Below are 12,642 nucleotides of genomic sequence, written 5' to 3'. Positions count from 1 at the left end.
TGGCAGAGATCACTCCTGTTGTTGTTCGTCTGCTTGCAGTTGCCTGGACAGAGGATCCACAAAAGAGGTAGGAGCAATTGGATCTGAGAGCTAGAGCCTTTGCCAGACAAATTGTTAAAGCCTTAAGAAGATTTGCTCCAACATCCAAAGCTAACAGTCTTGTTCAAATCATCAAAATAATCCTTCATCAATACATTGCTGGGCTCCTCATTTCCATCCTTGACTCTTACCAAAATTCCTTTCTTTAGTTTTCTTTTGCTTTCTTCAGTTTTCTTTTGCTTCTTCCCTGTCCAGGTCTACTCTCCTGTGGAAATGCCAAAATCATTAGGGCATCAGGAGCTGGAAGTATTGTGAACCTGTTCAAACATGGAGCGCTGGGACTCGCTGGGATTTTTGATTGTCACACTCAACTATAATGTGACTATCGTAGGTAAGTACTTTTAAAAAACTCTCTTCTTTCTTTTGCTGTTCCATATCATGAAGCCAACCAAGTGTCCTACTGATAATTGACTTTAATTTCTAGCTACGCCTCTGTGATCCTTACAGTAAGAAGTTGTTATTTAGATAGTTATGTGGTAAGAGTGGTTAATGTACTTCTTTTCTTTTTAAATAGATTCCTACACCCTCTCCGGTAGGTATTTTCTGAACTTTATAGAAAAAATTCTGGCAAGGTTTTCAAATTTGGCTCTTCTTGGTGCCTGAGCTTCCAGTCAGCTCTAATGGCTCTTGTAGGGATCGTGGTGAAAACACACAGAAGTAATGCCTTATTTAGACCACATAAAGTGAACAGTAGAATGTATGCAATAGCTCTAGTGATTAATTAAAAAGTTTAAAGAAGGGGAAAAAAAAGCCCCACCTCTCTTTTAGAGGAAGAATTCTGTGGTTTATTACCATTGTGGTTATTTACCATTGTTTGTCATTCTTCATTTTTATAAATGATCAAAGTTTACATGCACGTAAAAAAAACCCATAAGAATTCAGTTTGCTTTTCCTCAGCTAACAGTGGCCTGAGTGCTTCTTTTATTTTTCTTATCTAAATGAGACACTGTCCCTTTTTCAGGGGCTACTTTGAGCAAAGTGTGAGCCGGAGAAAAACTTTGAAGGGCCTTTCAAAGAGCCTTCGCCGCCAGTCGTTGCTGTAGTTTGTGCTGTGCATTGCAGGGAGCACCCAACTAAGCCGCGGGGGGGTCGGTGAAGGGGCTTGTTCTAGTACGTTTAATCAAGATTGAGTCATTAGGGAAAGTGATATGTGGAGGGGTTATCTCTAAAATGTGTGTCATACTAAACTACTTCCTAAGGAGCCATTGATTTTTCTTAAGCAGCACTCCCTATTGTACATGTTCTAATTAAAAATTGATAGTGAAATAGCATGTAGCATTTTGAGCTTAATTAACTAATGTGCTTCAAACACTTTGAGGTCCTCACAGGGGAAAAAATGCTACCTAAGGATGAAACATCGTTTGCTAAATATGAGTGACTCCGTACAGCTGGTGTTTTCCGTTGACCCAGGCTATGTCGAAAAGAGAGTAACAGTGCAGTCTGGACACCAACAAGCAGGGAGCAGAAAACACAGCAAAACCACCACTACAGTTCGAGTGACTCAAGATAAAATGGAAAAGCCTCAATTAATTTATGGTTAGATAATATGTTATTTTGCCAGAAGCAGGAGGTCTCTCTGATGATCTCTCACGCAGCTTATAAATACTTAACCTTTTTCCAGCTGAAGTTTTTCCACTTCAGAGTAGTTTTACTGTTCTAGCCCATAATTAGTCTACTAGCCGCCAATGGTTTATATGGGGCACTCGAACTGCATGTTCGGTACAATAATAGATATCAAACAATGTTGCAGAAATATTTGAATATTTAAAATTCACAACAACTACAGGGAAATAGCTCTCTGGGAGATAGAAAAGAATGTTGTTCAAGACAATACCTGTAAATAATCATATATTTTATAGAAAAAATGCTCTGGGATTTGCATTTAAAAAAAAACAACAACCCACTTTAGAATGTGTATGGGTGCGATTTCACAGACTGCCTTTAAAATCTTGATTGTATGTGAGATGTGCATCACTACTAATGACTTGAGGTTTTCAGTGCATTTCTCAACCACTAACTCCATTTAACATGTTTCTCTTTAGTCACTGACTCTTGCTGGTTTTCTGTCTCTGGTTACAACTAGTTTCTTAACCATTCCTTAAAACACAGAATTAACCTTATTACTCTTTTCTATTTGTTTCTTTTTTCTTTTTTTCCTCTTATTTTGACATGTTTTAAAAATATGTTAAATTAAAGCAGAGTATTATTAAATTAAATTACTTTTTCCAAACCGCATAAGGAACTAGTGAGAGGACTCAAAAGAAACTTGAGATATTTGAGTGTTAAGCTCAATATTTGAAGTTAAGTTTTTTCCATATACTTGTACAGAATAAATTTTTAAATTTTTGACAATATAACAGTATATTTTTAGGTCTTCCTGCCCTGCCCAGGAAAAGGATTTAGTTTTTCTTTTTTTCTTTTTTTTTTTTTTTAATAACTAACTTTGTCAGTAATACAGCAGTGTGTACAACTTTACAAAAAAAACTTTCAATAAAGACCTACCCCATCCAAAAGTCCTCCAATAAACTATCATGAACAATACAGTCTCATGCAAAAGATATGATACATAGGGTACCAATGCCCGATTTTTTCACTGCTGTTGATGTGATGGAATAAAGATAAGGCCTGATCTTTCCAGCCAAGTGGGTGAGACCAAGATGAGACTAAAGCATTCATATGAAAGAATTCAAGGAAAGATTAAGTAGGCAGTGTATGAAAATGCCAAACTTGTGAGGCTTCACTTGGTGTTGGTATCAAAACAGAAGGGAGCTTTTGGTCTGGATGGAGAGAGAAGCTGCACACCAAGGTGAATGAAGGTTGGAAGACACGATCAAAACGAGGCCACCAAAGAAGCAGCAGAAAGAAATGACCGGGGTACACATGTGCGCACACAAATTTGTAGAACACTTTGCATAAGTTTGCTAATAGCACCTATTAACTAGCTCACCAGTAAATACCAGTCTAGACACAACAGGGAGGTTTCCTTTTCTATAGTAAACTTTACATAGGATTTCATGGCCAAGAACAAATACTATGCCATAGAACAATCTTTTGTATCTAGAAGAGTTTCATACCGTGTTAGCTGATCTATATTAGTGAAAAGGGACAAAATTCAGGTGCAGAGGTATAAAACCAACAGCAATGAAGACCTGTAAGTGAAACGGAATTACTCACTCAATTGTGAACTCTTTTATCAGATTTGGACATGTTCAGAGTGTTTTCATTAGGCTGAGATTTCAGTTGGCATGGCTTATTGTACGTCAAACTCCTACACTGTCGAGTCTAGATGAAGGTTATGGACTGTGTCAACTAATACACTTCTGCCAAAGAGGAGCTTTTAGGAAAGGAGACTAATTACAGAGGCTATTTCTTCAAATGTCTTTTGTATAGACAGAGCATCACTACATTAGTGATGTAGCCTTCCCTTCCTTCTCAGTGCTCTGACTCCTTTTCTTACCTTTTCTTTTGTAGGAAAGATCTGGCTAATGCTAGTAATTCTGCTGCGAATGGCAGTGGTGGTGTTAGCAGGCTATCCGCTCTACCAAGACGAGCAGGAGCGCTTCGTCTGCAACACCCTGCAACCAGGATGCTCCAACGTTTGCTATGACTTGTTCTCTCCCGTATCTCACTTCAGATTCTGGCTCATTCAGACTGTGTCTATCCTGCTACCTTATGCTGCATTCAGCATTTATGTTTTGCACAAGGTAGCTATGTACATTGTAAAAATGCACTGTTTGGTGCACGGATGCAAAGGGAATAAGGGTTTATCAAGCCCCAAAGACCCGAAGGAGCTCTGTAGAAGTGCTGGTGTCAACAGATTAGATTGTGGTGCAAACAACCTAAGTGTTCTTAATTTTTCTGGGGCATATACTGTTCATCTTTTTTTTAGGACACTACTTGAGGCTGCCTTTGCAGCTGTGCAATATTTTCTTTTTGGATTTTTTGTTCCTGAGCGTTTTTCCTGCTACCATTCACCCTGTACAAGCATAGTTGACTGTTATATCTCCCGGCCCACTGAGAAATCCATCATGATGATTTTCATCTGGGTGGTCAGCAGTCTATCCTTTCTGCTCAGCCTTGCTGATCTTGTCTGTGTTCTCCGGAGAACGACAGCAAGAAACCAAAAGAACAAGCTGCTGGCAAACCTCCATGCAGATAATGAGTGCATTTCAAATCTTCCCCCAGTACAGCTTGGTAGCTCTTCTCCGTCTCAAAATCAGGACTGTCCAGTATCAAATAGTAGCCAGGCCAGTGATGGCTCCTGCTCACTTCTCTCTGAAGAGGAAGAAGAGGCTGTTCTTCATCCTGAAGTGGCCTCTCAGCAAACTGCCAGCACTAACCTTAACAGCAACAGCACTAAGCCCTGTATGTCAGATCTCACTGTTAAGCAAGATAGCACTGAACAACCCTTGTGTGCTGGTGACCAAGGAACTACATGCAGGCAAGTGAGACCCAGGCTTCAGCAAGACTTCGTTAAAGATACTGCCCTGACTTTGAGACCTCAGATCAAGTCTCACCTTGGAGTTTCTTCTTCTGTAGTTCAGAGCAAGCTTTTAGGATACTACCCTTCAGCTGAACTAAAAACCCCCGATGTACAGTCAAATTATAGCAGTACTAGTTGCTTGAAGTCAAAGAAGTCAGAATGGGTATAGAGCCCTGAGTGAACACTCCCCTATGGCCCCGGCAGGACACGTCATTGCATCACTGAGGAGATTTCTGGTAGTTTCAGCTGGATCCCTCGGCTGAGGTTATGCTGCAGAGGCACTACCATGCTGTGTTTCTCCATTGAAGAGGAAGCAAAAACCTCGGATAAGAGTTTGAAGGCTATGACATTAAGGGAACTGTTCTTCGGAAACTGTAACATCTTTACGTTTTTCTGAGTGTAAGTGACTTTAAAAGCTGTGGACTGTTGCTGATGTGACTCACCTGGTTTTCCAGAAGTACGTGTGAACACTTGTTTGCCCTAACCTAATTTTATTGCAAAAGACTTAGCTTAGGAAAGACGTGACTTTTAAACACAGTTGTACATTGTCTACTGTCAGAAGGTTAATTTATCTCCTCATACTAAATTCACTAAGCCCACTGTGAGAAAGGATATTCAAGCAATAAGAGTAGACAATGAATAAAATAAAAATAGATGTTTTGTAGCAAAGTATTAATGTGTAAAAAAACCCTTGGATCTTACCGATTGAAGGCTACACCTATCCTAGTTAGCAACGCCACAGCAGTACCTTTCTCGGACCCTAAAGGTCAACTGGCACAGTCTGACCACATCTGAGTTATTTAACTCCCTTAGCCTCCAAAACAGGGTGGCTGCATCCAGATTGGCTCTTGCAAATGGTCCTGTGCTCGAGAATTGCTCAGGAGAAGACGAGGAGGTGCGTGTCAGGGAGAGCTCCAGCAGGCTGACAGTGCAGGGGACTGAGCGCCAGTGCCCGTGCCCTGGCACTGCTGACTCGGCACGAGCGTACACGGACTGCTCGCACGTCTACAAGGTGTTACGCGTCTCAATCCGAAATGGTCACACCGGGCTCTTGATTTCAGTAGGGGGAATGCATCACCTGACCTGGTTTAGGCATCTCTGAAGATGAATCACTTTCTAGATAAACCTATTTCTCCCACAATGCGATTATCTCGGACCTGGGCTTAGGGAAAACAGTTTGTACCTCGAGAGAAGGATATAGCGGCAATGTCTATATCGAAGTGCTCACCCTCTTTGTCTGACAGACTTTTAATGCTAATCATTTGAAAACGTGTGTAAACTGAGTGACTCACGGAAGATTTTATTACTGTCATGCTTTGTACCCGAGCATTAATTCTGTTGCATTTACATAAGCGTGGTCCGGCAGTGAAGCACAGCGGTGCGAGAGCTGAATTTTCTTTTAGCTGCAAGTCAGTGGGGGTTGAAGGTTGCGTATACCTGCAGATCAGCAGTGGGAGTGGACGTAGAGGAGCGTGTGCTCAGAGAAACGTACTGGTGTTAGTGTCTTACGAAACAGATTACTCGGAGGGTGGCAAGAGCCGGTATGTGTGGACGCTGCTTGGAGCTGGAGGAGCTCCCTCTCCATTTAGACCCATGCAAAGGAGTAAACAGGCACAGATCCAGCCTTGCTCTTACTCTGCCATATAACAAATTTCTGTAATGACTTAATGGCTGGCCCCTCTGTGCATACCGTCAAGGGACAACAGCTTTCACATTGTTCTTTTTCTCTCCTGCGGGTGCAGATGTCTTTAAGACAGTTTGGCTCATAATGTCTATGTATCATTCCTCACACATGCAAGGTAAAGACTAGCACTTAATTATCCCTTATCTTCTGCATCCCTTCAAAAATTAGGTAGCTTAATAGACAGACAGAACTGCTCTTTGGGTCAGGAGGCAGAATTTACTTCTGCCCGCAAAGTACTTTGGGATCCTGAGGTATGCAACAGAGGTTTTTAATTACTAGCTTCTAAGTAAAGTTTCCCTCTCTATTAGCTGTGTTTGTTTCTTTTATCATACGTGCTTGTTGTATCATTTGTCATTTCCAGGGTAGGAGCAGCATTAATTATTAAGCTTATCACAGGCAGAAAAACATTAAATATTTAAACTTCTCATCCTCCAAAGCCTCTTTAACGGGGTCTGCGCTGATTACACATACCATGACAAAACATTGCAACAATGAAACCTTTTATGATTCATTGCATCTTCTCAGCTGTGAGAAGGAATGCAAGGAACAAATGTGGATTAGTCTATCACGTAAATCCCTCAGCGTGAGATATAAATAGGGTTGGATAAATAATAAATGCGTTGTGGCTGGACACAGTTTGCCTTTTGGTGTCTCTAGCTAGACATCCTTTAATGACTAAGGAGTCTCACTTCTAATCAGAAAGATCCTGTCTGTGTCTGAAATGGAAAAGGAAATTACTGAATTTCTTCCTTATTCCGTTTGCAGTTTCTTGTTGTGAGGTTGCGGCCTTTGGTTTGTGTCACTCGGCTGCAGACCCGACTGCTTTTAGGACTTGTGGACCCTTTGACTCATAATTCAGAGCCACTGCAATAAGCACTTAATGTGTTTATAAAAACTGCATACTAAAAAAGCAGGATTTGTATGGGCTTTTCAGTGGGGAGCGAATAGAATTTTCTGGCATCAGCAACCTACTCCTAAGGGAACGTCTGTGACTCTCTTCTAACAACTATTTCCACCTTGTATTCATTAGTTACAAAGACATGTGTTTACAAACTGGGTGGATCTGCCAGCAAGGGACGACCAAGGGAAGATGTGCAAATGTGTTTGAACTATTCTGAGCTTCCGCAGCTCAAGCAATGAGAAGAGATCGTTGGCAGGGGCGTCTGCAGTGGGGAGGAGGAAACGGGAAAGAAGATCTGCTTGAAAGAACAAAGAGGAACATCTCTAATTTCTCCTTATATTCAATATGGCCGAATGTTAAGGTACTGTGAAGATGTCTAGAAGTCCTGGAAAGAGTGAGTAAAAGAAGTAATTGATGTGGAGCAATGAAGCAACAAGATTTTCTGCTGTTGAAGCAAAGATTAGGTCTTTAAAATTTGTGAATTGGTTTTGTAAGTCCTTCTAGAACATGTCTCGTACTCAGAAAAATGTTACAAAAGCTGCTTGTTAAGTTTGCCCATGTATGTTTTAATCTTTTCTTAACCCATCTACTTCAGAAAAGCATTTCTGAAGATGTGTTGAAAACACAATACTCCTAATCCTGCCCTCAGGAAGCTTTGTTTTGCATTCAGTCAAGGCTGCCATAGCTGCAGCGCAGGTACCACTTGCAGCGTGAGGCGGGTTTATGGAACAATACATAAGCTGCATATATCGCTTATTCAGTCTCATGTGGTACTGAAAATGAGACGATACAGAAAGAAATTGAGCTCCCTGGAAATACAAGTTGGAACTGCTTGGGAAATCTGTGATAAAATAGTTTTCACACAGGGAAAAATAAAATATTAGAAAATTATAAAATGCCTAAAAAAAATGTTGTTTTCTTAGTATCTTCAACTGCATCATAGCACTTCTCTTGCTTAATAAGTATCTACTAGGCTGCTGGAGACTCAGAATATCCATGTTCTCTATGCAGCAAAATCAAGCATCACTGGGAGTTTCTACAGTATTAGCATGTTTTAAAGAACTCTTTCCTCACACTCCAGTTTGGGTCACTTTGATTTACTGTCATCAGCATAATGGAAAGCTGCAACTCTCTCTTGTGAACTACACTGTAGACAGGTGTCTAGGGAATGCATAATTTCCCATTAGCAGCAGTTGTTCTCCATGGATCTCTCAGTTCAGACCAGAATAAGTATTAAATCTGAAGTTAACAATGTAGAGAGATCCTTAGTGTATTCTTTCAAGTTATTAAAATTATCTGCCCTTATGTGATACATCGTTATTGCAGTGATTATCTTTCTAGAAGAGATCATTAAAGAGGATATTAATTGCACGTTATTTTATTTTAATGTCGTTATTACAATGGAGAACAGATAAATTATTCCTGCTTGTAGTATTTTAGGATAATAAAGAAATACATCTCCAAAAATAGGAAAGCAGAGTAGTTGAAAAGGCTGCTCTTTCTTCTGTCTTTTGTAGTGCTTTTAATAGCCTGATGTTCAACTGATAAAGAAGTAATTTTACAATGTACTGCTCTTACACTGTAATTGAGTAGCTAAAAAGTTCTGCAGATTAGATGGTCTCTGTTCAAAGTCATAGCATGAACTCTTGGCGTGTGATGCACTGCAACGCCAGTTCTGAAAAATTAGTTCACCGAGGCAGAAATCTGATCGGAAAGTATGAACTCTACCTCTACAATTAAAATTATCCAGCATCCATGTAGGTAGATTACAATCACAATCCACTTCACTAGCTTTTGCTTTCTCCCACATCCCCTTCTGTTTTCTTCCATTTGCTGTTGCCAGGCAGGATGTCCCAGGCCAACTATAGTTGGAGAACACACCCAGTGCTAACTCCAAGGACTGTTTTATGATCCTGTGCCATTCACAACGTGGAAATGCCAGGAGGTAGAGAGCTGTCTCTAACTCAGGTTCTGCAGCTAACACTTCAGGTTGAGTAGTGGATTAGCTTTGAAAAGCTTTCACTGATGAACAATTTACTTAGTGAAGATGATGGCAGATTCTGAGCCTTTCTTTAGGAAATGAAGTTTGTATATGGTGCCCTCAAGAAAGATGGAGGATTTGTGGTCAGCAATCAGAAGTGAGTCCTTTCACTTCTGACTTTTCTATGTGTGTAACATTTATTTTGCCTGTGAGACTTTATGCGCCACACACCAGAATGTGTTCGGGGATTTTCTTTCACTGAACATGTTACTTGTGGCAAAGAAATAACAATAATGGAAAGAAACAGACGTTTTTGACCTAGCAGAAGGATTTTTATTTTTTTTTATTTTCCTCTGTGGTTTCCTGCCTTTTACTTGTACTGAAGATAGGCAATATTTTTTTAATTTTTTTTTTTTTTAAGAGAAACCAGGATAAGATGCTTTTAAAGCCCCACCAGGCTTGTTAAGCAATGCCTTCCTTGTCTTGACAAATTACACACCCACTAAACACCTACTCCTTCTGCTCATTCAGCGTGAGGGATTTTTCCTTCTGACAGACCATATACAGTGCATTTAGCTCTCACTTTCTGGTACCTGCTTTTTCCTAAAGCTCTGTGGTATCCTTGAAGGCCTAGTGGAGATGTTCAAAGGTAGGCAGATGGACAACTCATGTATACATTGGCTAACAAATCCAAGCTTTTCTTCTGCCTCAGCAAGGCGCTCTCCAAAGCATTCTTCTGAAACATAAACATGGAATATCTATAACACAGTTTACCAAATGTGATGCATTGATAGATACCTCTTTGTGCAGGTTCACCACAGACTGATCTTTGAATGACTGGAGAAAACCACAGAATCTGCATTGCAGCCCCACTCCTGTCTCCCACCAGTCACTCAGAACTGATTCCGCGGAGCAGAGACCCATATGAAATTCAAAAGATGACCCTAAGTTAAGGAATGATATAAACACAGATTTTTTTCTGTAATGAAGATAGATAGATAGATAGATAGATAGATAGATAGATAGATAGGGCAATAATTATCCACCTCATGGCCTGGAGTTGTGTGAAACACAGAGCTACTTCAATTTAGAAGAAATCCATCTCAATTTTCAGTCTATAGCAACAGACTGAAATGTGCAGATAAATAGGAAATAATTTCTCCAAATTACCCCTATCTGAGCAACATATCTCATGACTTCTGGACAGAAATATTGACAACTTAGAACAACAGTCTCATGTTTCCTATTTCGTTAGCGCTCTGTACTTTAGCAAAAACCCTTAAAGTGGTACCAGCATGGTTTAAACGCGACAGCTGACATTTCATTCCTCCTCAGGACAGTACTTCTCTCACATAAAAAAAAAAGGAGTTGATTAAAACATCCAAGCAGTTGTTTTATTCTTACATGAGATTCCTAAAATATTCCTACAAGGCTCACTTCCAGAAACAATTTGGCTCAGCACACTTTACCTTTTGAGAATTTTTGCTGGTATAACCCAAAGATCCTATAAATTAAAGGTAAAGCAAAACATTTAAGCTGTTCGCTTCTGTTGAAATCCTTGTTGATACCAGTGGGTAATACTCTTGTTGCTGGACCTGGGGTCCACACTGCTTCTGACACCATATCCTACACAAATTTTGCCCTGGTTTTGGAGTGTACACTCAATCATCACAAGAACGGGTCACCTGGGACACCAAAAGATAAATTTCAGGACTTTCCAGTCCCCACAGAGCTGCCCACTGCGATTCCTGCAGGCAGCCTGCAGGCCCCTGCCAACACAGACTGAGGACCTTAAACATGGGGTACTGCTGTTCATTCACAAGAAATTAGTAGGTTAGTTGAAACAAATATAGGATTACATTGAGGAACTTTACAAAGCTAAGGGCCGCTTGCAGGGCAACCCGTTAGCAGATATGCAATACAATTGCATGCACACCTCTGTGTCTGCAAAGTTAACTATAGATAAATTTAGCAGGATCTTCCATTGAAACTAGACTGTATAAAGAATATCATGAAGGTATGGGTGCCTCAGTCAGTCTGACAGAAGACCTCACGTACCATCTTGGGGAGGACTGAGCTCTCTTGGGTGAGTCTTCCCTGCAATTTGGCACACCACCATGCAGCGTACCTGTAAGTGTTTGCAGGAATTAATTTGTGAAGAGAAAGTGCTAGTGAGGGTCAGCTTCTTCCAGTTTTGCCAGTCTCTTTATATTCTGTCTGCCTCAATACCAGGTGGGGTCTCATGGTGCAGAGGGCTGTGGTTTTCCAGTACACTGCTGCACATGATGCTGCCCCAGCTGCATCTCAAAAAGCAGCAAGGTACAGCCTTCACCACCCGCCCTGGGGTACCACTTCCACCATTTTCAGGATCTTTGGCAAAGCGTGTTTCCAAAAATAAGGCAGAACTTTTTTACCAGACCGCCTGTTGCTGTATCCGACTGTGCCTTTCTTTACTTTCCAGCCAACCAGCAGAAGCTAGCCTGTGCCATGTGGTGACTGAAGAGGCAGGATCCTGGTATGAAGGATGACCCAGGAGTAGGGAAAATGTGGTGATAAACATGGTCTTCAGCTGCATACAGAGCATTCCCTCTTGCTGTATTTCCCCTCTTTGCCTGCCTTCACCCCTTTCCCTCACATTGCACTAGCGTACCAGGATGAGGTGAACATTCCTTGAGGCAAGCAATGGAAGATGCATATAGGTCCTATCCGCTTCCCATCTCTTCCAGCCCCTCCAGTTTTGTCACAGGCCAGCCCATCTGTACCCTGGCCTAGCCCCCAACACATGGTACGTCCCTTTTCCAGAAGGGGTTTCAATCCTTTGCTTCAGTGTGGTCTTGGCAGTAGCTCTTACACCAGCAATGTTTTCTGTCCATCCAGAGCCATCTCTTAGAGCCCTTCACATTTACCAGAGCTCAGGTGGTTATTCTGGGGAAGGTGGTTCCCATTTTTACCCCAGTACCTGGTAATTTGAAGCGAATGCCACCAGGAGCGTTGGTAGTGGAGATGAAATGTAGTGTGGGTCACAGAAAACGGTGAGGAAAAGCTGCTCCACTTGTGACCATTAGGCCTTCTGCAGATCTGGGGTGGCTTAAGTTGGCTTAATTGGCCAGGCTTATACCTGAGAGAAAAACCTTTGCAAAAGGTGCTTTAGACAGTCAATACAAAGTCGAGCACAGGCCCAGAAGCTTCACTGGCAGAAAACCTTACCAGAGACAGGTCTGCAAACACAAGAGTGTTTTTATGGGTTTTCCCATTAGAAGGAGTTTGCTTTGCTGTTAGGTCCGTGTCAGCTGTGCGAGTGCTTAGGCAATTGTCAGTTTTGCTTTGGAGATTGATCTTAAAGAACAGGGGGAGCTTTGTCCTTCTTTTAAAGATTTGTGTATTATTTTGGTCCAAACACATGGTGGTGTTAGTCTGAAGAGATCTACAGCTGGGAAGAATTTTCATTACTATGACAATTTTTCTTTAAAAAAAAATAATTGTGATGCTCTGTC

General features: G+C 41.2%; 1 protein-coding gene across 1 annotated transcript; it reads left to right on the top strand.

Annotated features, from left to right (window-relative positions):
* Positions 1-366: 366 nt before the first annotated feature.
* GJD4 (gap junction protein delta 4) lies at positions 367-4,751 on the top strand (the record flags this gene model as incomplete). The annotated part of the gene is made up of 2 exons (XM_082479858.1): positions 367-430; positions 3,571-4,751. 2 exons carry the CDS (start codon positions 367-369, stop codon positions 4,749-4,751), a joined length of 1,245 nt encoding a protein of 414 aa, XP_082335984.1.
* Positions 4,752-12,642: the final 7,891 nt, after the last annotated feature.

The sequence above is a fragment of the Vanellus vanellus genome (genome assembly GCF_965231255.1).
Source record: "Vanellus vanellus genome assembly, chromosome: 2".
NCBI lineage: Eukaryota > Metazoa > Chordata > Aves > Charadriiformes > Charadriidae > Vanellus > Vanellus vanellus.
Note: the sequence above shows the minus strand (reverse complement) of the source record. Positions and strands in the feature narration are given on the sequence as shown.